Source organism: Trichomycterus rosablanca, chromosome 11 (genome assembly GCF_030014385.1).
Source record: "Trichomycterus rosablanca isolate fTriRos1 chromosome 11, fTriRos1.hap1, whole genome shotgun sequence".
NCBI lineage: Eukaryota > Metazoa > Chordata > Actinopteri > Siluriformes > Trichomycteridae > Trichomycterus > Trichomycterus rosablanca.
Genome location: NC_085998.1, coordinates 15,052,518 through 15,079,838, shown reverse-complemented (window position 1 = coordinate 15,079,838; position 27,321 = coordinate 15,052,518). Strand labels below are relative to the sequence as shown.

The following is a 27,321-nucleotide window of genomic DNA, read 5'->3' as shown; positions in this document are numbered from 1 at the left end:
AGAGACGCACCCGTTTCTCTTCTTAAAGCACAAACTTGTATTCACTTTCCCATCTTTCATTAAATTACCTCCTTCTGCTTCAATTTCCCTTCTTTGTACATTTTGGGATTATTTGTAAATATTTCTCAACATCACTTGTTGGAAAACCGCCTCAGTTAAACACTGATGTAGAAACACTGCCATTTAGTGGTGAGATGCGGTCACTCTGCGGGTCACAAAATCGGCATGCATTGTGGGAGATGCAGTTTATGTACGATGTTACAGTGTATTTTAAGACTCTCGCAGGCCACATAAAATGACGTAGCGGGCCTTGAGTTTGACACGTGATATAGAGCAAGTAAAGAAATAACAACCCTGATGCTGCTTTGACCTGCCTGGCTGAATTTAAGATATTTGCCTTTCTCAATACTTCTAGCTCTACTCCCTGTTGGATCTTTGTTCTTTTTAACAAGTCAAAGTTTCTCATGGCCTGGGATAGTAAATGAATTAGAATTTTAATTAAAAATAAATGACACTTCTTTTTTCACATCTTATTAAAAAAAACATGCAGGCACTATGGTAGCATCTAAAATAGTTGAGACCAATATTATAAATTAATGACTGAATTGATTTGAAGACATTGTTGAATAGAGAAATTTGTATTTTAGTTATTTAACTTTGACTTCTTAAATTTATTATTATTTTTTTTTTAACCTACAGTGTTTCACAATTAATTAATTCATTGTCTGTTTTATCTCTGTTTTATCCTTTCCAGGCTCACAGTGGGTTTGATTCATTAAGCAAAAGACAGAAAATACCCTGGAGAGGTCGCCAGTCCATTACAGGGCAGAAGGTTTTGATTCACACTGACCTTTCTCTTGGTTTCTAAAACCCTTTTTTCATTCATTCCGATTGCTATCTGTAAATCATTCAAACATGTGCACAGTCGTTGACCACTTCTATTCACCTTCCACAAATGAGGCATCATAGAGAGCAGTATTGTGTAGGGAGTCACATATGACTGTCTATGAATCGTGCAGGTGTAATAACCAGCCAACAGATCAAATAGCACATTTGAGATTTGAACTTAAAAGCTTGAGAACAGACTCCAAAAAAGTTGGGATGAGGGCAAAATTAGTGTAAAAAGTCTATGCATTTACATTTTTGGCATTTAGCAGACGCCTTTATCCAAAGCGACTTACATTACAGTTACAGTATACAGTCTGAGCAATTGAGGGTTAAGGGCCTTGCTCAAGGGCGACCTTCTAATTACTAGTCCAGTACCTTAACCGCTAGGCTACAACTTGCCCGACTCTATAGAATACTGAAGTTACAACAATAAGCAGATACATTGGTAACAGGTTAGAGGATCATGAGTGGGTATAAAATCTTTACAAGTAATGATGGGACGTGGCTCACCACTTGAGCCAAACTTCAGGAGAGAATTGCCAATCAGCTCATTGGTCTTTCGCCATTTACTGTTCATAATAGTCTGAAAAGATTCAGGGAATCTGGAGATACCTCAGTCTGTGTAGGGCAAAGCTGGAAACCGATGTTAAACGTGCATGCCATTTGAGCTGTCGGGCGAAACGGTGGCTCAGTGGGTAGCAATGGGTAACAAGGTCCTGGGTTTGATACCTAGGTGGGGTGGTCTGGGTCCTTTCTGTGTGGAGTTTGCACGTAACCAAAGTGTAAAACATGATGTTAAAATCCTAATTAATAAATAAATAAATAAACATTTGAGCTGTCAGACGGCATTGTATGAGAAACCATCATGCATCATCACAGTGATAAATATTTTCACATGAGCTTAAGGGTACTTTAGAAAACCATTATCACTTAACACAGTTTACCACTGCATCAAGAAATGCAACCTATAACTGTTACACAAAGAAAAAGCTGTACATCAATTCTGTGCAGAATCGCTTCAGCACAAATCAGATGGTCCGCAGTGGAAACGTGCTCTTGTTAGATGAGTCCCTGGTTCAGTTTCAAGTCTGTGATCAGTGAAAGGTGCAGGAACATCTATGCACCCTGTGCATCATCATGGTATGGGGTGCATTAGTGGCCACGGCATGAGTGACTTGCATACATGTGAGGGTACCATTGACTCCTGATTACTGAGTTTAGGTATTTCAAACACATTCATTGCTGTGAGGTCTTTAGAAACAATTCTATACAATTATTTAAATGCTTAAAGCTTTGTTTAAACAGTGCCTGCACAAATAAATACCCATAAAGACTTTTTTGACATGTTTGTTGTGAAAAAACTCCACTAAACACCTTTGGGATTGTTTGGAATGTCATTCACGAGCAATGCCTTTCATCCAGCATCAGTGCCTGCCCTCACAAAAGCTCTTTGGACTAAATGGGCATACATTTTAAAAGAAAGACTTTAAAAGCCTTCCCAGAGGAATGGATCAAAATTGAAATCTGTAGGAATATTAAAAAATGTCCTTTTACACTTTATTGTTTTATTAAAAAAAATAGTCAAGTCTAGAATCTAACAACACTGGGATATGAGGGTGAAAAGCTTCCTTTAAAGAAATCAAATTATTTATGCAGCCGTCAATCATATTCTCTCTCACTGCAGGACATAATCAAGACAGTGGAAGGGAATTATTTTCCACTGATATAAAAATGATCCCAGAGACTTTGGGTCATATTAGAATGGACATGCTATAACCATCAAAACAACTGTGGGTCCAAACTATTAATTATTTATCTGCTGTCAGTTTCTGGGTTTGTTTTGGTTTAGGTTTATTGTGGGACCAAGAGATGCTCCAAATGCCAGCTAACCTTCCTCTCTGAATAAATCAGATGCAGATTACACTTAATAAAGACTGTCAAAGTCAAAGGCTTATTTACATATCGAGCAGGTCTGGACCACGTCAGTAAACAGATTTATGAAAAGGAACTCATGAATTAAACATCGACTAGTACAAAATGTTCAGGTGTGTAGTGTTTACAAGGGCAGTGAGTTTATAGAGACTTTAACAGGAGGAAAATTGCAGGTAAGAATTACACTAATCAGCCATAACATTAAAACCACCTCCTTGTTTCTACACTCACTGTCCATTTTATCAGCTCCACTTACCATATAGGAGCACTTTGTAGTTCTACAATTACTGACTGTAGTCCATCTGTTTATCTACATACTGTTTTTAGCCTGCTTTCACCCTGTTCTTCAATGATCAGGACCCCCACAGGACCACCACAGAGCAGGTATTATTTAGGTGGTGGATCATTCTCAGCACTGCAGTGACACTGACATGGTGGTGGTGTGTTAGTGTGTGTTGTGCTGGTGTGAGTGGATAAAACACAGCAATGCTGCTGGAGTTTTTAAATACCGTGTCCACTCACTGTCCACTCTATTAGACACTTCTACCTAGTTGGTCCACTTTGCAGATGTAAAGTCAGAGACGATCGCTCATCTATTGCTGCTGTTTGAGTCGGTCATCTTCTAGACCTTCATCAGTGGTCACAGGACGCTGCCCATGGGGAACTCTTGGCTGGATATTTTGATTGGTGGACTATTCTCAGTCCAGTTTTTAAAAACTCCATCAGTTCTGCTGTCTCTTATCCTCTCATACCAGCACAACACACACTAACCCACCACCACCATGTCATTGTCACTGCAGTGCTGAGAATGATCCACCACCTAAATAATACCTGCTCTGTAGGGGTCCTGACCATTAAAGAACAGCATGAAAGGGGGCTAACAAAGCATGCAGAGAAACAGATGGATTACAGTCAGTAATTGTAGAACTACAAAGTGCTTCTGTATGGTAAGTGGAGCTGATAAAATAGACAGTGAGTGTAGGAACAAGGAGGTGGTTTTAATGTTATGGCTGATCAGTGTATGTTTCCCTGACTGGGTATTTTATGTGTTTTAAATAGTTTTAAAAAAAATCAGAATAAGCAGGCAACACATTTAAGGCCATTTAATTTGGTACTCTTGTGCATTATCTATGGTCTTTTAAGGACACTTTATTTTTTCAATTATATTGAATAGCATCATACATATGCTTTACTTACAGCTCCTGCTCAGGTTACAGTCAGGTTAAGTATTCAACTTTCCCATGTGAAGCATGGTTAGCATTGTATTGTACAGCTTTGTATTAAATAACCGCTTTTGAAGCATTGCGGTTTATTCTTGACCCATTGTCTTGGCAAATGGTTGCTCTTAAAAGCATAAAATAAGTAGTTTTCGGCCTCATTAAAATGTTTTATAATAAATGGAGACAGATTGATACTTTATTAATTTCAAAGGAAATTAAGGCCTCAGTAGCAATCAAAAGTAATAGTACACACTATAAAGTTTTACATTATACAAACAAGTACATGCAAATTCACAGCAACACACTTTAACAACAGGGCCTGTGGGTACATATGGAGGCTGACATAGATTATAAAGTGTCAACTGTAAAGTATAAATTATAAAGTGTACTACAGTGCAAAGTAGTACAGTGATGTTTCCTAATGTATTGGCACTATCATTTATAGAGTAGCTGCACTATGTCGTGATGCTCCCACTGTGGAAATGGTGTTCATGAGATCATACAAGCAACCCTTATTCTTTCAGATATAACATGCTCAATCCTTGCCAGACAGTTCTATTTTTGTTTCATCAGACAATTGTTCTGATTTGTCTTATTATTCATATGCTAATCAAAGATCCATGTGCTTCTTTTTAGCGTTTAGAGTTTTGCAAAGTATGTAAAATGGAGAAGACTGTGGTGTACTTTAATGCTTATTGTGCTTTGTTGTGGTAGCTGCAAGACTTTTTAAGTGACTGCTGGCTTCTCTTTATCTTTCTTATCATTAGTCTGGGAGCAAGAGATCTTGTGGTGCCTGTTCAGGAATGATTTGTTGTTCTATTAACTTTTCACTTATGAATGATCACAGCAATCGTACAGATAGGGATTTTTTTTTTCATTTGCTATGGCTCTCTGGCTTTTTCATTTAACTCTTGTTTTTAATTGTGTCCCTGAAAAACTTTAGAAAGCTCCTCCACGGCGCTCAGGTGGCACAGCGGTAAAATACGCTAGCACACCAGAGCTGGGATTTTGAATACATCGTATCGAGGCTCAGCTCTGCCATCCGGCTGGGCTGAGCGCCTACATGAACAACGATTGGCTGTTGTTCACAGGGTGGAAAAGCCAGACCGGGTTCCTCATAACTGGTGCAATTACGAATTCTGCTGGCTGATTGATGGCGTCTGCGCAGAGTTGAGGAATGATGAGGCTGATCTGCATATGAACTCGCCTTGTGCAGGTGAAAAGATGCAGTCGGTACTGCATACGTGTCAGAGTGGGCGATTCTGGGGCGTGTGTCATTTGCGAAGCTCCTCAGTCAGCAGTGGAGGGTTGTGTCGGTAGAGGTGAAGCATAACATAATCAGGGTAATTGGATATGACTAAATTAGGGGAGAAAATTGGGGAAAAAAGTTGCTTCACTGTGATTGCTATTACTATTCCTAACCCCGGTAACATATTTATAAAGGAAGTGGATGTATTTTCCAGAAAAGCATATTTCATTTTTATTTGCAGTATTAATACACATTTCATTTCAGTTTCATCAACTGTGTTACATTGGTCAGAGATGTGGCAGGTCTGGTTCCATTGGGAACACTGGGCGAAAGACAGGAATGCCAATTAATCACAGATCCACCCTCCCCCCAAGACATAGCCAGTCTCTGTATGTCTGTGTAGACATCCAGCTCGCCCATAGCAGGTTAGAAGAGGTGTTTGGTGTGAAGTGTCAGGGCTTAAAAAATAATGGCTTAATTAGAGTTAGTGTCTTACACTGAGAATTAAAGTACATTTTACAGGACTGATGGTTTTAGAACTAAAAAACCTTTTAAACCAACTTCTAAAACTAAAAATGTAAGCATCAGCGAACATCTGCTCAGCTGAACTTGCCTGAACACTGCAATCAAAGCAAAGAATGGAACAGCAATTTCCCTTGTGTCAAAAATAACAGCACATGCGGCTATACTTTTAAATATAGAAACTGCTTACCTGCTTAAGAATAGACTCCAGATTATAATGGCACTTCTGCTTGCCAAAGCATTTAAGGTTTTGTTAGCTTAACTCTTTATTTTTCCTCGTAACGACAATCTCTAGGCAACTTTCGAATTACACTTGACACTTTCTCTATGAGCCGTCAAGCTGAACAGAATGAAACTGTAACGTTCAATGATGTGCAGGGCAACACTGCGCAAATAATGCAGTGGCCTGAGGCAAAGAACAGCTCAAAAGTCAGAAGAGTGGCACCAATCGCATGCATAGAACTGACCAGAATATAGAGAGGCGAGAGCAGGAGGTACAGACCCAATCAGCTTGATGTCACAGGCCAAGAAAACTGTCTTCCATATTCTTCTGGTGTGCCTCTTTATCCATTATTTTCACATCTGTTTTGCTGTGTTTCGGTCGTTTATTAACACAGACATGAGAGCTGGGGGGTGAAGACCCTGCGATGGACTGGTGCCCTGTCTAGGAAATTTCTGCCTTGCGTCCCTGTAAAAATGGATCCACCATGTTTTACACAGTCCCTGTGTCTTTAAATGCACACTAAGGTATCAATGGTCCTAAAAGATGCATAGCTTAAACATCACATAACAAACACCATATAATACACTATGTGGCCAAAGTATATGGACACCTGACATTAAGCATATTGGTTATTTTACTGGATACTCTATTATGTGCAGTAATATGAAATCCCAACATTTATTCCTGGCTTTAAGAACCACAATCCTTCCGAATAAAATTATTACATTTGTGATTTTTACATGTGTGAGGTCAGGCTCTGATGTTTAATAAAATGTCTGGCTTGCATTGAACAATGAACTGTTTACTCCAGATGTGTTAATTGGGGTTTAAGTCAGGGCTCTGTTAGCACGCAAGTTATAAACAGGCAATACATTTGAAGCTATTTGATTTGGTACTATTGTGCGGGCGGCACGGTGGCTTAGTGGGTAGCACTGTCGCCTCACAACAAGGCGGTCCGGGTCCTTTCTGTGCGGAGTTTGCATGTTCTCCCCGTGTCCGCGTGGGTTTCCTGCGGGTACTCCGGTTTCCTCCCACAGTCCAAAAACATGCCACCAGGTTAATTGGAAACACTGAATTGTCCTATAGATACCTAGCCGCTAGATGCACTAGTGCATTGTAGTGCCGGTCCCAAGCCCGGATAAATTAGGGAGGGTTGTGTCAGGAAGGGCATCCGGCGTAAAAATTGTGCCAAATCAATAAGCGATCATGAGGATGACTCGCTGTGGCGACCCCTGAAAAAGGGAAAAAGCCGAAAGAAGAAGAAGAAGATTTGGTACTATTGTGCATTATTTGAGCTCCTGCTCAGGGTACAGTCAGGTAATGCAATAAAATGTCTGAGGTCCAGGTCCTTTCTGTGCGGAGTTTTCATGTTCTCCCCGTGTCTGTGTGGGTTTCCTCCCACAGTCCAAAAACATGGTCAGGTTAATTGGAGACACTGAATTGCCCTATAGGTGAATGGGTGTGCGTATGTGTGTATGTGTGTCTGCCCTGCAATGGACTGGCACCCCGTCTAGGGTGTTACTGTGTGCCTTGTGCCTATTGAAAAGCTGGAATAGGATCCCAAAACCATGGGGTGTAGACTTAATTTTGACCTCATAGTGTATTATTTAGTTAGTGGACTCATCACTGTGTTTTAGTTTTTTGAACCAGTTCATAGAGTTCAAGGTCTGATCCTCTTCAATTGTTCAAAAACTTCAGTATTGAAGAAGCTGCTCTAAGCCTAAGGAAGAGGAAACTGAAGCATGCAGAGCTTAAAAAGACAGAATTTATTAAGCTTCCCTTGATGTCAGGGACTCTAGTGAGAGTGCTTTGAGGATAGTAAATGGTTAGTGCCAGTATGTCATCCATTAGTGAAAGAGTGGAAAGAGAGTTGATTGCCCGACTGCGGAGACATGACCTGATTCGGTGCTGACAACACTCTCGAGAGAATTAGCAATAAAAGTTTATAAAATGCAATAAATGGTTCAGTTTTCATGTCACAGGCCTGGATGCTGGGTCATGGCACTGGCAGATGCTGGTATTGGTAACGAATAACTTACAATCTGCACACAGTTTTGCACACTACCAATATAGACACTCACTAGGAACTTGACTAGGTACGCTACTCTAATACGTGTTTTAATGATCCATTGATTAAGCCATACAGATCAACTTTGTAGGTATACAGTTACTCTGTGTAGCCCAGCTGGTGCTCTGTACACTTGGTCACTCCATGTACCGTATTTATCAATTAAAAAGGACCCCTGTTAGGACACCTATTGACCAGATGACACTCGAGTGGTGGATAAGACAAGACTTGGCAAGGCAAATAATTGTGTTCTTGTATGAATGTATCATATGAGTGTTGTTGTGATTTTAAATACTGTTAAAAGTACTGGCCTGTTTATTAGGAACACATCCTATTAGCACTTTAGTTGTACAGTAAGAGACTATGGCAAATTATTTTTTTAAATCTTCCTTAATCTTCCTTTAATCAGCCTTTCTCATTGCATGGTGCTGTTGTTTGGATGGATGGATGGATGGATGGATGGATGGATGGATGGATAGATACTTTATTAATCCTGAGGGAAATAATTAAACATATATTATTTATTTTATTGATTTAGGTTGAAGCACAATTCTCCTACTGCTCCTCTATCATTGACTCTTAAAATCCCAACAACACTAATGCACCTGATACACACATACACCGATCAGACATAACATTAAAACCACCTTCTTGTTTCTACACTCACTGTCCACTTCATCAGCTCCACTAACCATATAGAAGCACTTTGTAGTTCTACAATTACTGACTGTAGTCCATCTGTTTATCTGCATGCTTTGTTAGCCCCCTTTCATGCTGTTCTTCAATGGTCAGGACTCTCCCAGGACCACCACAGAGCAGGTATTATTTGGGTGGTGGATCATTCTCAGCACTGCAGTAACACTGACATGGTGGTGGTGTGTTAGTGTGTGTTGTGCTGGTATGAGAGGATCAGACACAGCAGCACTGATGGAGTTTTTAAACATCTCACTGACACTGCTGGACTGAGAATAGTCCACCAACCAAAAAGATATCCAGCCAACAGCGCCCCGTGGGCAGCGTCCTGTGAACACTGATGAAGGTCTAGAAGATGACAAACTCAAACAGCAGCAATAGATGAGCGACTGACTTTACATCTGACCCTACATCTACAAGGTGGACCAACTAAGTAGGAGTGTCTAATAGAGTGGACAGTGAGTGGACACAGTATTTAAAAACTCCAGCAGTGCTGCCGTGTCTGATCCACTCATACCAGCACAACACACACTAACACACCACCACCATGTCATTGTCACTGCAGTGCTGAGAATGATCCACCACCTAAATAATACCTGCTCTGTAGTGGTCCTGTGGGGGTCCTGACCATTGAAGAACAGCATGAAATGGGGCTAACAAAACATGTACAGAAACAGATGGACTACAGTAAGTAATTGAACTACAGAACTACAAAGTGCTTCTATATGATAAGTGGAGCTGATAAAATGGACAGTGAGTGTAGAAACAAGAAGGTGGTTTTAATGTTATGGCTGATCTGTGTAAAAGAACAATACACACAACCATGTGAACTGTCGTGTTAAAAATTACTTTAAAAACCTTTTTACTCAACAAGTACATCAAGCAATGTGAAATTTGCAGTCCATATAGATAAAAAAAAAATAAGATGGTAAGCTGTTAAACTCAAACAAATATGAACACACAAAAACACAAAAAATCTGGACCACAGCAGCCACTCCTACAGGGCTTCATTGTTACCCATGCTGCAGTAAAGTACCACATTCTTTTAAATGTTAGAGGACATTGAGAGAAACTCATCAGAGGAACACCAGTGTCCTGTACCAGTTCACCCTGAGAGACGGTGCAGGCTGCCAGTACAGCAGCCATACCAGCAGCCTTCTCATTAGCACCACACTGAGCAAACTTAATAGCTCACTGCATACACAAATTACTGACTGCTACTCAAAGGAGGCAATGAAGGGTTGAAAAAGAGATGCAGTGCCAGTACTTTCAAGCATCTTGTAGCACTTTTCCGCGTTTCCACCAGTTTTTGGGAACCAAGCATGCGTCATCAACGGTGGGCGTTACATAAAGAAAGTAAAGAGCAGTAACAGTATTTGTGCTGTTGTTACAGATGTTGTTTTTATGTAAAAAGCATCGATCAGCTGTTGGTGATGAGAAGACGTAGACGTGTTTGTTGCAGTTGTTGCTTTCTTTAGTTCACTGACGTGAGAAGCGTTTTGCGCTTCGCTTTCACCGCGACCCTCGGCGCAAATAGCCGATTTACTCAGCAGCGCTCGGCTTGAGCGATAAAACATCACTAAAGTTCCACGACACGAACAAACATTAGTGTACAATAACCATCAAATCCAGTATAAAAGCTCCACATGTGTCTGTGTTTAACTGGATTTACTTCACGTGTGGTGTTTATACAGATCTGGGTTCTGAATCCCCAAAAAGCTTCACCTAAATAAAGCATAACGTGGCTTAATGTACTAAAAGTACCACACAAGAACACTCAATCTCTCTGTTATTATTGGTTATAAGTGCTCTGTGCTGCCCAAATTCATCGCTCATTGTTACGCTTTATTTAAGTGTTTATACTGTCCGGGTCACTTTTATTACGTCATATCACACAGTTCATCGCTTTGAAAATATCAGCGAATATCAGCGGCAAACTGGCTCAAAATTTTATCAGTTGAACTTTAAAATATGAAAGTGGTTTAAATTCTATATAATGTTATAATGTCTCATGTGAAAGCGTCCACTCCAAAGCTCTACACTGTGACACGCCCACAGATGGACGTCACGGTTCGCGCTGAAAAACCAAGTATTCTGTGGTGCCAGATTAGAACACAAGTTCGCTGTCTGGAACCTCTTTTTTTCAGTGGAAACATGCAGAACCGGTTCGGGAACCGGAACAGAACCGGAACCGCGTCGGTGGAAAAGGGGTATTGATGTTACTTTATTATTATTTATTTATTTATTGGGATTTTAACGTCATGTTTTTTACACTTTGGTTACATTCATGACCGGAACGGTAGTTACTCATTACACAAGTTTCTTCGGTTCACAAGGTTATATTAAACACAGTCCTGGACAATTTTGTATCTTCAATTTACCTCACTTGCATGTCTTTGGACTGTGGGAGGAAACTGGAGCACCCAGAGTAAACCCATGCAGACACGGGGAGAACATGCAAACTCCACACAGAAAGGACCCGGACCGCCCCACCTGGGGTTCGAACCCAGGACCTTCTTGCTGCGAGGCGACAGTGCTACCCACTTAGCCACCGTGCCGCCCCACTTTATTATTATTAAGTGCAATCAAATATATTCTGACCCATGGTGACCATATGGATAGTTTCTCCAGAACATCCTGTTTGGCTTAGTGATTGGAATAAAAGATATTGTTGTATTTGCTTTCTTCTTTATTTTATACCAATTAATCATTACCTTGCATACAAACTAGCAGGTGATAAGTTGCTGATGCTTTTGGTCTGTCTCTGCTGTGTGTGTAGGGAGCTGCTGTTGTTTTTTACTTGAGGAAGGGCACTGACCAGAAAATCCTTGAGGCCAAAATGTATACAGTCTACAAAAAATGCACAAAAGAGCTTAGTTCAGCAAGAGACTAGAGCTGGAGAGGATAATATCAGAAACATATGCCATATGATTGGACAACTGGATCTTACCAGAGCCAATCACAGGGACTTGCTAATAAAATGAATCTAACTTCAGCATTGTCCATTGCTCTGTCTGTGTTGTTTGCTGATGTCACTTGGTTCTCAACTATGTGTAATGCTTCTACATAGGAATGGACTAAGGAACAATGAACATACCTATGAGGGTATTCAGAGTGTCAGGTTTAAGTCCAGACCACCTACATGAATCCTATTAAAGTAATTTAATGCTTTTAGCTATGCTACACAAGCAGTGATATTTGTCACCTAAAGAACAGTCAGACAATAAAATATGTATGTGGTCAATTTGTGTGGTTAACCACTTATCAAATGTATAGAGAAATGTTAATGACAAACACAATAAGTGAAGTAATATTTGTTTACTATGTTAATATACACCGATTAGGCATAACATTATGACCACCTTCCTAATATTGTGTTGTTCCCCCTTTTGCTGTCAAAACAGCCCTGACCTGTTGAGGCATGGACTCCACTAGACCCCTAAAGGTGTGCTGTGGTATCTGGCACCAAGATGTTAGCCGCAGATCCTTTAACTCCTGTAAGTTGTGAGGTGGGACCTCCATGGATCGGTCTTGTTTGTCCAGCACATCCCACAGATGCTCGATTGGATTGAGAGCTGGGGAATTTGGAGGCCAAGTCAACACCTCAAACTCGTTGTGCTCCTCAAACCATTCCTGGACCATTTTTGCTTTGTAGCAGGGTGCATTGTCCTGCTGAAAGAGGCCACAGCCACCAGGGAATACCGTTTTCATGAAAGGGTGTACATGGTCTGCAACAATGCTTATGTAGGTGGTACGTGTCGAAGTAACAGCTACATGATGGCAGGACCAAAGGTTTCCCAGCAGAACATTGCCCAAAGCATCACGTTGCCTCCACCGGCTTGCCTTCTTCCCATAGTGCATCCTGGTGCCATGTGACGCACATGCGCCCGACCATCCACGTGATGTAAAAGAAAACGTGATTCATCAGACCAGGCCACCCTCTTCTTATTTCTGTTATATAAAGTATTGTTTTGACAAGACTAGTGTATTATTTAAGTGTATAAGTGCTGTTGGGATTTTAAAATACTGTTAAAGTTACCGGTCTCAAATTGAAAATCCATGCAAAAAGTTTTAGTCAGCCGGAAAGAAAGAATCAAATGGTTGCTTCTAAAATTTGTGCGATGGTGGGGAAACTTATTGGGCAGATAGCCATCCCTGCTGCACCCCATAAATCAAACCGTTATGACAGGGTGGCATGATGGAAGTCGCTGATGCTGAAAAGGCATATGACAGGTCAACCTGAGAAAAAAAAATCTGATCTCTTTTGGTCTGACTAGACAAAAATTCTACTCTTTGAGCAGAACAGCATAGACCTGGCTTATACCTCTCTACTGTGAAACATGGTGGTGGCAGCATCATGCTGGGATAGAGAGACTAGTAAGAACTGAAGGATATATGCAGCTAAATAGAGGAGCATCGTAAACCTTAACTTCTTTAACAGCACACACAAACCCACACTGGGGAAACAGTCTACTTTTTACCATGACAGTGCAAGTCTTTGAATGTTTATTGTGCTTGAGTGGCCAAATCAAAGCCCAGATTTAAACCCCATTGGACATCTGTGGAGAGATTTAAAGATGGCAGTTCATTAATACTTACCTTACCATCCAATCTGATGGAGTTTAAAACCATCTGCCATAAAGAATGGGATAAACTGCCCAAATCTGGGTGTTTAAAGCTTGTAGCGACGTATCCATGATATCCAGATAGAACCCTTTGTTTGACATCATATTAAAAACACTCCACTTCACTCACTCACTCACTCACTTTCTTAGCCACTTATCCAGTTAGGGTCACAGGACGGGGTGCTGGAGCCTATTCCAACTTTTTAATGGGTGCAAGGCACACAGTAACACCCTATTGCACCTTAATTTCGTTATACCTGGTATAATGACAGTAAAGATATTCTGATTCTGGAGGGGGTGCCAGTCCATCGCAGGGTAGACACACATACACACACCCATTCACCTATAGGGCAATTCAGTGTCTCCAATTAACCTGACTGCATGTTTTTGGACTGTGGGAGGAAACCGGAGCTCCCAGAGGAAACCCACACGGACACGGGGAGAACATGCAAACTCCACACAGAAAAGAACCCGGACCGCCCTGCCTAGGGATTGAACCCGGGACCTTCTTGCTGTGATGCAACAGTGCTACCCACCGAGCCACCGTGCCGCCCTCACTACACTCCAGTCAACAAAAAGTAGTTTTTTGACTGACAGTTAATCATTGTAAGACACTGTGAGTTCTGATTTTACAGCTGTATAGTGCACCAAGTCTCAAATTTGTCTTTTAAAAAATTAGAGGCAGGTATTCTCCCCCGATGATTTGTCCTTGGCGCAGTGAAAAAGCACAGGGAATCGAAGAGTTCAGCCCCTGAATTGTGAAGAGGTGTTTCATCACAGATAACACATCTCCCTTCATTCCGTCGCCTCTGGTTCCTGCCACAGCTGTTCGAAAACAAACCCCCTGATGCAAGAGCTATCAGTCTAGCTCAGTGTGTGAGCTACTTACTTCCCCCTCTTTTCACCTCCAGGATTCATAGCCAATGTTGCATGAGAGTTGATAAATCAGTGCTCGTGGCGCTAACATTAGGTTGCAGCGTGCATGCTGCCAGATTTTAGAATAGGTTTAGTCAGAAGGAAAGAGATTATCTGTGCTATTATATAATAATACTACAAGTAGAGATTTAGAAAGCGATGCAATAATCACACCCGTGTGTACATCGGAAATCCAAGCACGTGTGCACTTAAACCCGACGAGGCTACAGTTTCAACTGACATTACTGTCACTTGTTCAGCTTTGAATGTGCCAGACAAGTAGCATTTATACAGCATCAAATTAAAGAACACAGTAAGGTGTAGGTTCGTATTATGTTCTTGGGCATGATTTAGAGAGTGCTGAAGAGATAATTGTCCTTCCAACAGGTTCTCTCATCTCTGCACAGGATTTTTAGAGCTCTTTTAAAGTGACCGTTGGAAATTGTGGGCACTAACAGACCCAAGTGTGTGCCTGTCAAATCAAATCAAATTACACCAGTTGGACTCCAGTCCACCAGTTAAGTTCTTGACACATTGCAAGAATAATTGAAGCAAACAGGATGTACCTGACCACAATTTTAAGTGTCACAGCAAAAATGTTAGCAATTTCAGATAGTCATTTCAGATAAATTAATATGAACTAATGGGTAAAAATTGCACAACACAACGTGTGCAAAAAGTCAAGGGAGTGGTCTTAATACTTTCTAAATACAGTGTTACCTTGTAACTTAACGTCCCCTAAACTTGAAATCTTTGAAACTCGACAGCCTTTGTTGAGAAATTTGTACCCCTAAACTTGACGTGTGCGACTGCCGTTTTGTTCAGCGCTCGGCAGTGCAGTAAAACGTCATCAAAGTGCAACTATGAGACGAATCTGCATTTGTGTGGAATAACCATCAGATTCACCGTGAAAGCATCCACATGTATCTGTGTTCACCTGGATTTTCCTCCTGTTTCACTTTTAAATTTGTGTTATAGCTCGGGGTGCTGATACATTGTGAGAATCAGCTTTTCCGAGAGTCTTAAAAAAAAAAAAAAAAAAGCTTAATGTGACTTAATGTATTAAAAAAATGACACAGTAACACTAAACCTCTCTTAATTATTACTGCTCATGAGTTCTCTCCACTAATGAAATTGCTCGCTTGTTGTTTTAGTACAATAAGTCACGTTAAGCTTTGTGCACCGCCACACTCCATAGGAAATAACAGTGTTTGATGAACCTCGTATGGAAGGGCGAGGTGGTGGTGTTGCTGCAGTCTATAGGGATGATATTAAAATAACCACTTTGTCTTTTCCTGCTGCTCTTTCTTTTGAACACCTGGCTTTCAAGTTGTCAGGGCCTACTCCTCTGGTCACTGCTGTAGTTTATCGTCCGCCAAAGCCAAACGCTTCCTTTCTCTCTGATTTTTCAGATTTTTTAACCCAGCTTAGTGCCCTCTCATCCTCTGTACTGCTTATGGGTGATTTTAACATCCATATTGATGACAACAACTGTAAATTTGCCAGGGAATTTTTGGAATTGTTACAGTGTTTTAATTTCACACAACATATAAATTTTCCAACTCATAAAAAAGGTCATACTCTTGACCTTGTCTGCTCTACTGGTGTCCTAGTTCATCAGCCGTCCAGCCATGACCTTACTGTCTCTGATCATTTGACAATCATCATGGACATTGAGGTCACTAAGCCCATCACTAGAGCTAAACATAAAATATCCTTCAGGAATCTTCAATATATCTCTCCCTCTCTCTTGTTAAAAAGATGTCTGTCTGTCCTGTACTGTCTAGTAATTCATCTGACCTTGTCGATTACTATAATGACATACTCGCCTCATGTCTTGATGAGCTGGCTTCTTTGAGAACCAAATTTGTTTCATTTAGTCATTCTGCACCATGGTACACAATTGAGCTTCACCAAATGAAATCCCGTAAACGCCAGCTTGAAAGACTTTATAAGAAAACCGGTCTAACAGTACATTATCAGATTTATTCTGATTATCTTCAACATTACAAAGACGCTCTTACAGCAGCCCGATCCACTTACTATTCCGAACTCATACATGCTGGATCAACAAATCCTAAGACTCTCTTTTCCACAATAAATAAACTTCTCAAACCAGTTGACAATACTACCAATTCCTTTACAGTTGACAAGTGTAACTCTTACCTCTCATTTTTTCAAACAAAAGTTGAGAATATCCACAATTTTCTGACAGTTTCCCCTGTCATCTCTGTTTCTCCGCCTGTCTCACCTCAATTTATTACCCAGCCTCTGTCTCAGTTCTCACCTGTGTCTCATTTGGACCTATCTGAGATCTTGACAGGGATGCGAAGCTCCACTTGTGTTTTGGATCCTGCTCCATCAAAACTTGTTAAGGGTTGTTTTCCAGTTATCTCATCACTTATCACAGAGATAATCAATTCCTCTCTTAGTTCTGGCTCAGTCCCTCAATCACTCAAATTGGCTGCTGTTACTCCCATACTTAAAAAACCTGGACTTGACTCTAACATTATGAGTAACTTTCGGCCCATTTCCAATCTTCCATTTCTGTCGAAAATACTGGAACGTGTTGTTGCCTCACAGCTCAAAGATCACCTAAATTCCAATAATCTATTTGAATCATTTCAGTCTGGTTTCCGCCCCGCAGCACAGCACTGAGTCAGCCCTCCTCAAAGTCACAAATGACCTTCTTCTTTCCTCAGACTCTGGACAAATTAATATTCTCGTCCTCCTTGATCTTACTGCAGCTTTTGACACCATTAATCACTCCATTCTTCTGTCCCGCCTTGAATCCTCTGTCAACATCACTGGTACTGCCCTTTTGTGGTTAAGGTCATATCTCGTAAACAGACAACAGTTTGTTAATATCAACAATTGTAGTTCTGCCATTGCTCCACTGTCCCAAGGCGTTCCCCAAGGCTCAGTGTTAGGTCCCCTTTTGTTTATTCTTTATATGCTCCCCCTTGGTGACATCATACGTCGGCATGGTTTACATTTCCACTGCTATGCTGATGATATTCAGCTTTACATCTCCAAATCCATTAATACTGAACTTCACTCCACTCTGACAAATTGCATCACTGAAATTAAATTGTGGATGAAAGAAAAATCTGATATGATCATCGTAGGTCCTACATCCCTGGCAAAAACCACAAAAAATGTTCAAATTACCATTGATAATGACACTTTGTCTCCGTCTTCTAACATCCGAAATCTTGGTGTAATTTTTGATAGCAACCTCTCTTTTGACCTCCATGTAAATCACATCACCAAAACTGCTTTCTTTCATCTAAAAAACATAGCACGTCTACGTCCATCACTCTCCTTTTCTGCCGCTGAAACCTTGATTCATGCTTTTATTACATCCAGAATTGATTATTGCAATAGCATCCTTTATGGTACATCTAACAAAATCCTAAAAAAACTTCAGTATATCCAGAATTCAGCTGCTCGCCTCCTTACTCATACTCGCTCCCGTGATCATATTACACCTGTTCTCCAAAAACTTCATTGGCTTCCCGTTGCTTAACGCATTCAATTCAAAATTCTTCTATTCACTCACAAAGCTCTTCATAATCAGGCCCCATCCTACCTCACCGACCTGCTCCATCAGCACATTCCCTCCCGTAGCCTTCGCTCTTCTGAGGCTAACCTACTGTCCATACCCTCTAGGACCAAGCACCGGACCTGGGGTGACAGGTGACTTTTCCATAGCTGCTCCATCTTTATGGAATGCTCTCCCCAAACACCTACGAGATTGTCCTGACCTGTCCAAATTCAAGTCACTTCTCAAAACTCATCTATTCAGAGTGGCATTTAACTTGTAACAACACGAAATAAGTGCTTTTATTTTTGCTATTCTTTTTAAATAGTTTTTATACTTAGATCACGACAGAAATGTGAAGTCCTAGATCCTAAAATTTGTAAAGTTTTCAGTTTCCTGATTGCATGTGAATCTGTCCTGTTTCTGTCTAATTTTAAGAAATTGTTCTATATTTGTTGTTCTCTCTCATAATTTAGCTAATTTTTAATGAACTGTCTTATGCTGCTCTCTTTGTTTTTATCTTAATTATTCTTGATGTTGATGTACTATTTTGATTTTTTACTATGATTTGTATGGTGTATGTATTTGTTTTGATTATTTGTCTTATGTAAAGCGTCTTTGAGTATCTTGAAAAGCGCTATATAAATAAAATGTATTATTATTATAAGTGCTCATGTGAATGCGCCCTCACTGAACTCGCTAATTACGGTATTCCAAGACCAAGCATCTCCATGATTAAGAAGCATAAGGAAACAAAAAATAAGTAAAGGTACAGTGCAGGTTTTATTATATTTTTATATTGAGGTTTAACTCTTTTCAATTGTATTTCAGTGTTTTTTTTTTTTTATATTATATTTGTATTATTTTAAGTGTATAAGTGTCAAAAACAACCCCATTATTATACATTAGCCTAAAATATATCCATTTATATGGGACCATGGAATGCATTAACAGGTTTCCCATACATCCTTATAGGGAAAAATACCTTGAAACTCAATGCCACCCCCAGAACCAATTGATGTTGAGTTTCAAGGTACCACTGTGCACAATATACACCTACTTAAAAAATAATGTCTTCCTGTATACTGATTCAAAATTTTCATATTTTTTTATTAACATCAACCTTTAAAAAGGTAAAAACTGGATTCATTTGTTAACAGCAGCACTTAATTGCTGACTTCAGGTTAGTAAACTTAAGTAAGATCGTCAGATGTTATTTTAACCAATAGCTAAACTGCTATAAAAAAAAGCCAAACTCTTTTCAAAAAGAATTACAGATTAGAGCAAAAAACGATGGATTAGTATAAGCAACAGTTTTAATTATCTTTAGACACATGACATACGGCTTAATAAAAGAACGTTCCCCACAGGCCACTGTGACGGTGTTTATTTACCTCTTTGCCATACCTTAAAGGCTCGTCTTATATTTGCCGGAGAAAAAAACACACCAAGATCTTTGGGATAAAATTCTGGGATCTGATTAGTCAAAGGTGGAACTTGTTGGAACCACAGTCCCATTACATCTGGTACACCTGGTGTCAAGCAAACACTATTAGTTGAAAGATCTAAAACATTTCTTATATATATTGTTTATGCATTTTCTCCCCTTTTTCTACCTTTTAGTGTGTCCAATTGCCCGATTGCGTCATGCCTCCTCTCCACCAATGCCGATCCCTGCTCTGACTGAGGAAAACAAAGCTAACCCAAGCCCCCTCCGACGTTTGGGCAGCATGCCATATGCATCTTATCACCTACACTTTGACGAGTGCAGTGCAGCTCAGCGTTGTGTACGGAGAGACACACCCTGAGAGCACTCTTTTCTCATCTCTGTGCAGGCGCCATTAATCAGCCAGTAGAGGTCAGAATTGCACCAGTCATGGGAGAGAGAGACCCCATCCGGCTTAGTCCTGCCCATATCTGAACAACAGACCAATCGTTGTTCATGTGGCCGCTCAGCCTAGTAGGTAGGCAGAGCTGAGATTCGATATGATGTATTCGAGATCCCAGCTCTGGTTCCACCGTGTGTTTTTACCGCTGCGCCACCTGAGCGGCCAAAAGATCTAAAACATTTCAATGTGACAAATGAGCAATAACTTTCATGATTTGATTATTATCTGGTTTTTTTTTTCATGGACTTTCCACCTCCACTTTCCAATTTTCTCATGGATCCATAATTTAAATTTTATTATTTGCAGTTGCAGTAGAATTCTGGAGTCCATTATAATGCCCACTCAATTAGAAGTAAGGCCAGATGTTTAAAATCAGATTGAAAGCTAACATAATTTTTACTTCCAGGCCAAAAACTACATAGACTAAATATTAAACAAGTTTCACCCTTCGCTAAATCCCTAAAGACACTCATCCAGCGCTATTTCAGGGAAATAAACCCATTATAATACCCATTAAAGTCTGATTTTGCCAACATTATGCAAAATTCAGCTGACAAAGCATTCGATTTTTATCACCAGACAACTGCACAGTTCTTTTTAAATATTTAAGACACAAAGACCCTGTTCTGCCAAAAAAGAATTATTTCAAACTAATTTCAATACTGTACACCATGCAAAATGTATATTCTTACACCAACGTGTGCCCTCCTACCTTTTGTCGAATCTCTTCCTCCATTTTTATAGGCGAGCCCAGCTCTGCGACCTGTTTGACGCCATCACTGGCATAACCTCCGTATTCCCACAGCACGTAGTTTTTAGAATGAGATGCTCCAATGAGAGCTGACCAGTGATTGGCTTTTCCTGAAATTTAAATAAAAACATAACCTTTGTTAGGCTGAATTAGTTTTAACAGCAGAGTCAATCTGATCCCTCACAAACTGTGAAGTAATTCTAAGGTGGTGGGTTACATTTGTAGCACTTTATTTGAAGTACTAATTAATGATAACCATTTTTTTTAAATGTATCCCATTATACACCAATCAGCCATAACATTAAAACCACCTCCTTGTTTCTACACACACAGTCCATTTTATCAGCTCCACTTACCATATAGAAGCACTTTGTAGCTCTACAATTACTGACTGTAGTGCAGCAGGTATTATTTAGGTGGTGCATGATTCTCAGCACTGCAGTGACACTGACATGGTGGTGGTGTGTTAGTGTGTGTTGTGCTGGTATGAGTGGATCAGACACAGCAGCGCTGCTGGAGTTTTAAATACTTTGTCCACTCACTGCCCACTCTATTAGACACTCCTACCTAGTTGGTTCACCTTGTAGATGTAAAGTCAGAGACGATCGCTCATCTTTTGCTGCTGTTTGAGTTGGTCATCTTCTAGACCTTCATCAGTGGTCACAGGATGCTGCCCACAGGGCGCTGTTGGCTGGACATTTTTGGTTGGTGGACTATTCTCAGTCCAGCAGTGACAGTGAGGTGTTTAAAAACTCCATCAGCGCTGCTGTGTCTGATCCACTCATACCAGCACAACACACACTAACACACCACCACCATGTCAGTGTCACTGCAGTGCTGAGAATGATCCACCACTCAAATAATACCTACTCTGTAGTGGTCCTGGGGGCTAACAAAGCATGCAGAGAAACAGATGGACTACAGTCAGTAATTGTAGAACTACAAAGTGCTCCTATATGGTAAGTGGAGCTGATAAAATGGACAGTGAGTGTAGAAACAAGGAGGTGATTTTAATGTTATGGCTGATCAGTGTATATGAAATGGTTAGAAAGTAGCAATAGTGTACGTTCAAGGTAGGGTCAAGCTCCGGAGTTAAAATCGCAGCAGTTCTACCATCCCACTGACACAGCTGACCAAAGGAGATATGTTGGAAACGTTGGTTTCGCCTAATTGCTAGTTTGCTCAAACATCATAGGAAAAGTGAAAAAGTGTAAAATAGAATCAAAACTTACTAAACTAGGAGTAAAAATCACAAAAGAAAAAAAATAGTTGTATTAATGCATATTTTTGCCATTATTGACATTTCACAAAGCTTGCTAATAGCTCATTTGCTTTTGTTATTATTTATACTGACAGTAGATACAGTTATTTGTAAATATGGTTCAGTTATATGCAAATGTTTGGGCACCCCCGGCTGTTTTTTTGGATATAAACAAGAATACACATTTGCAGCAAATTACAGTAAGTAACTTCCCACTGATTTCTGACAGACAAACGTAATTCTTCTTGGCCAGAATGTAACAAAAGTAACATTTATGATTACATGGCAACACACTGTGGCTTTACAGTTGTATTATGTATGGCAGAAAAAAATCTATTGACTGTTGAATGCAAAAACGTCACTAATCTAAGAAATGCACTGATGAGCCAAAATATTAGGACCACCAGCCTAAAATGCTGTCAAAACAGCTCTGACCCACTGAGAAATGGACTTCCCAATACATCCAAAAGGAATCCTGTGGTATTTGGTACCAGGACATTACCAGTACGTCCTTTAACTTTTAAAGATTGCAAGGTGGATCGTCCTGCATTGCATCTTGGATTCCTCTCTTTTGGGTAAGTGATGCACACACACCTGGCCGGCCGCATGATATTGCAATAAGCACGATGTCCAGCTGTAATGCCTGAGTGTCCACAGCTTTTAGTGGCAAGGGTCTGTACTTTGACTGGCCTGCAACTATGCAGCCCCATACACAGAAGGATTTGATGCACTTTGTGTTGTAATAAATCATCGCCAGTATTGAAATCTATTGAAAGGCTTGTCCCTCCTCGGTAAGGACCACTGTCGGTAAGTTCTTAAAATGACTGTCTGTATTTTAACCTAGATGTTTTAGCTCTAATCAAAGTCACATTTATTGGAAGTGGGTCTGTTTTGGTTAAGCAGTGTATTGGTTATTACAAGATGCACTTGTTTATGCATTTATAACCTGTTGTAAAATGCTGTTAATGTAACTGCTATAACCTCTAGGATGAGGAGTCTACATTACATCCCCGAAAATACAACATTTGATGCTAATCTCTGGGATATAGTTTTGCCTGACATTATCCTATCAGGGATATATGTTCCTTTTTTGCTCCAGCTCTGGAGCTATGACAACGGCTACTGTAATGAACAGTGATTACAGAAACCTAGCATGTCCGGTACAAATGCTTGATTTAACAAAGCTTTACTAGACCAAATGGTCATTTTGTACCTGATGTTCTGTAGGTTAAAATGAAAGTTTGGTGTTCCACAAGGCTCAGTTCAGTTAAAAGTGTAAGTAAATGTGTGTCAAGGGGATTTTAATGATTTCTTTTACTGAATGGCAAATTATTTGATTTCTGACTGAATAACTGAAACATACTATTTCACTGTGCACTTCCAAGAAGGAGGCTGTTCGAAATCCTAGGTGCCTTAATATGCTCACTAGCAAGGCATCCTAACATTTTAACGCTATTTTGACTCAAGAACGAGTGAGCATCCGATGCTGCCTTAGCGTCGAAGGCAATCCCAGCATTCAGTGTGGCACAACTTTTCTCACAGAAAAATAAAAACATGGCGGACTGTGCGGAGAAACAAACAGAGTTATTTTCAAACGTAAATTAATGATTATTGATTTTTAATTTGTATAAACTTGCACAAGTGTTTTTATTTGCAAATTCGGGCTTTTCCACAAATTTAACCATTTTCGGTACACAGAGGGAGATGTTAGTTGACATGCTAGTGCGTTGTGCCACCCCATCCCATTGGTTTGAATGGCATGATGCTAACTGTGTTAGCTTAGGAAGTGAAAACTGATGGAATTGCTGTCTAAGTAGTGCGTTCGAATAAACCTGCCCTACAAGTTGATGACTTATTAGAATCCTCTAGACAGCAAGGCAGCTCACTAGGTTTTCAAACACACGCATAAAGTAGATATAAGTAGACATGACTGTAAAGAAAGAGTAATTCTTAAATTTTAGGGCAATAATAAGAAAAAAAATCTAAATCTTCAACCAGACTCCTCATCAGATCTGCTAAAGTCAAGCCAGTCTGCGATGGGATTTTAAACCCTCTGATGTAATTTCTTTCAGCAGTTAAAGCTATTTCAGGATAACAGATTAAGAACAAACATCCTGGGTACAAAAAAAAGATGATCACACTCTGTCTGTTTGCTTAATCCCTGTAGCTAATTTATCAGCTGAGATCTTGGATGCTCTGATCTTGGATGTCCAACCTTTATTTTCATATTTCCAGTGAAACACTAAAGTTTCTTTAATTTAAAAAGTGTTTAATCCAAAGTAAGCCAGTTGTAAAAAAAAACATTAAAATGAATCTTACACTACATGGCCAAAACTATGTGGACACAAATAGGACAGGAGATTTTTTGCCAGGAGATGAATGGACACAGAAATAAATCTGAGAAATATGGCAGAAAATAACCTTCACTATCTGAAAGTAAGGCGATGCATGTACTTGCTCTATGTCTGGAGGACATGATATAGAGGGGTAAAATTAGCTAGACGGCAGGTGGCATTGCATCATTCTAAAGCTTCACGCTGCTTCCCCTTCCTCATGCTGTTTTTAACCATCCACTTAGCAACTACTCTACATAGCGACTTTTTCCTCAGTTGTTATGTAAACGGGTTCATGAATCAGACTGACCCACCAAGCCTAAACATTTATCCCTTGTAAAATATGTGGCCAGAAATATTTAGACAGTTTTAAATTATTAATTCCAGGTGTTTCATTCACACCTTTTGTTAAAGTTTATTAAATCCGTTTTATAGTAAAAAATCATAAACAGGCGCCCACATGGTGCAGCGGTATATTGCACTAGCACACCAGCGCCGAGATTCTGAACATCTCGGTTCGAATCTTGGCTCTGCCGCCGGTCAACTGGGTGCCATCTAGTGGCCACAATTGGCAGTGCCTGGAGTAGACAATAATTGGCTACCGTGTCTGCTGTGTGGGATGACCGGACTAAGTGGGTGGGGTCTTTAATCGCTATGTAAGGACCCTGTTTAGCAGATAGAGGCGCCTGTGCAGAAAGCATGGGCGTAAAGAAGGGGTCCGCTAGTACTGCGCACGGGTCGGAGGAAGCGTGAGCAGCAATATACCCTCCTCAAATGCAATCAGGGATTCCCAGCAGGGGAAGAGAAATTGACTACACTAAATCGGGAGAAAAAGGGGAGAAAATGCATAAATAAATAGAAAAAAAAATCATACGCTTCCAGCTTTGTGGTAACAGCTTTGATCAGCTCTGATTCAGCTTGAGCGTTGCCCATAAAATGGCGGCACAAAGCCCTGACCTCAACCCCACTATACACCTTTGGGATTAAATGGAATTTTAATTGCAAGCTAGGCCTTTTAAACATCATTGCCTGACTTTTGTCAAATGCTCTTTTCACTATTGGATCATGATTTCCAACATGAAATACCCCACCCCATTTTTTGTCTGGTCCTTTCCCATCCAGCAGACTAGTGGCCAATTTTCTGCTGTACCACCTGTGGTTTTAATTTCTGCTATCTCTAAACACATTGTATTAGTACTGCACATTATATATATTATACTGTAATTGTGTATGCAGTTGCTGTATTCTAACTCACTGGGATAATCCTTAGGATGCAGCTTCTCTGACCAGTTTCCATAGAAGGTGACTCTGTACTTTGCAGTTCCACAGGCACAACAATCCAGCAGAGGTTTTTCTGTGGTCTCTCCATATAATAACTCTAAAGAGCAGAAAAATACCCCATTTATTTAGAGAAGTATGCTTCTGACACACACATAGACACACTGACAAATAGTTAATGGCGGGCAGCATTCTTGGCCATGCACAGCAGGGTGCCAGTACTCACTGAACATCATTTTCACACAGTTTAAAAGTGGGAAGATAAAGGTGTAGGAGACAAAAGTGAAAAGAAAAAAATGTGTGATATATCACAAACAAAGAGAGGACACCCTAGTGGGAGGTGAAGAAGAAATGCTTATATAAAAGACTCGGCGATGGGAATGGAAGGCTTACCTTTCTCGCACATCCGCTTTGTTAGCGAGCCATCATCCTGAAAGGAGATGATTTTCCTCTGAACAATGCTCGCCCTGAAAGAAAGAATAAAAAGAGAAGATAATAACATATAAGAAGACGAAGAAAAAATAACATGAATGTGAAAAAATGCAAAGAAAGAGAAGAGAAAAAAAAAAAAGAAAATACAAGTAGAACAGTAAAAATAAAAAAGGTGCAGAGGGCGCAGTGGTAAAAACACACGCTGGAACCAGAGCTGGGATCTCGAATATATCGTATCGAATCTCAGCTCTGCCTTGCTGGCTAAGGCTGAGCGGCCACATGAACAACGATTGGCCTGTTGTTCATATGGGCGGGACTAAGCCGGATAGGGTCTCTCTCTCATGACTGGTGCAATTACGACCTCTGCTGGCTGGTTGATGGCACCTGCACAGAAATGAGAAAAGAGTGCTCTTAGTTTGTGTCCCTCCGTACACGGAGCTAGGCTGCACTGCACTCGTCAAAGTGTAGGTGATAAGATGCATACGGCAAGCTGCCCACATGTCGGAGGGGGTGTGGGTTAGCTTCGTTCTCCTTAATCAGAGCAGAGATCGACATTGGTGGAGAGGTAGCATGATGCAATGGGGCAATTGGACGCGCTAAAAGAAAGAAAATGCATAAAGAAAATATATTTTTTAAAAGTTGCAGAGAAAAGTGGAGGGATAAGAAAAAAAAAAAAAAAAAAAGAGTAGAAGAGGAGATGTAAAAGTAAAGAAATAACGATAAAACAAAACAAGATGAGAGAAAAAAGAGAGAAAAGAAAAAGGAGACAATTCGAGGTGGATGAGATACAACAAGTACTCAAAATTAAATCAGATTTTTTAGAAAATATATCCCGCTAGCACACCAGCACTGAGATTCTGAACACCCCGGTTCGAATCTCGGCTCTGCTACCGGTCGGCTGGGCGCCATCTAGCGGGCACAATTGGCAGTGCCTGCAGCAGACAAAATTGGACACAGAGTCTGCTGGGTGGGAAAAGACCGGAGTAAATGTGTGGGGTCTGCAAACAATGTGCAAGGACCTTGGTTAGCAGACTATCATGTGCGAATCCACCAAGGTATGGGTGAAAAAAAAGGAGTCGAGGGACTGCGCACGTGTTGGAGGGAACGTGGAAATATACCCTGCTCGACTGCGATTGGGATCCCCAGCAGGGGAAGGGGGCGGCTCGGTGGGTAGCACTGTCGCCTCACAGCAAGAAGGTCCTGGTTTCGATCCCCAGTTGGGGCGGTCCGGGTCCTTTCTGTGTGGAGTTTGCATGTTCTCCCCATGTCTGTGTGGGTTTTCTCCCAGAGATGTTCACAAGTCTCAAAATACGAGTCCGAGTCGAGTCACTAGTCTTTAGGCTTTAAGCTAGAGTAATTTTTTGCGAGTCACGAGTCGAGTCCGAGTCATTTGAAACGAGTCAGAGTCGAGTCTGAAGTCGCTGTGTGTGCAACTTACGTGCGACCCGGACTCGAGTCGCAGACACAAGTCCCCATCTCTGTTTCTTCATGCAGTCAG

At 40.5% G+C, this 27,321-nt stretch overlaps 1 protein-coding gene and 1 long non-coding RNA gene across 5 annotated transcripts in view; one reads left to right on the top strand and one right to left on the bottom strand.

Annotated features, from left to right (window-relative positions):
• The window catches only part of LOC134323123 (uncharacterized), a 47,461-nt gene extending 35,671 nt beyond the window's left edge, over window positions 1-11,790 (top strand). For all 4 annotated transcript variants that reach the window (XR_010014014.1, XR_010014015.1, XR_010014012.1 and 1 more), the window contains 2 exons: window positions 755-832; window positions 11,575-11,790. This is a non-coding gene — a long non-coding RNA (uncharacterized LOC134323123). The remainder of the gene's footprint in view (window positions 1-754; window positions 833-11,574) is intronic.
• An 8,666-nt stretch (window positions 11,791-20,456) lies between these two features.
• Window positions 20,457-27,321, bottom strand: part of LOC134323518 (spondin-1-like) — a 42,998-nt gene continuing 36,133 nt past the window's right edge. Inside the window, exons 3-5 of the mRNA XM_063005053.1 lie at window positions 25,785-25,858; window positions 25,369-25,491; window positions 20,457-20,629 (exon numbers count right to left, since the gene is read on the bottom strand). Of these exons, the coding sequence (XP_062861123.1) occupies window positions 20,457-20,629; window positions 25,369-25,491; window positions 25,785-25,858 (370 nt within the window). The remainder of the gene's footprint in view (window positions 20,630-25,368; window positions 25,492-25,784; window positions 25,859-27,321) is intronic.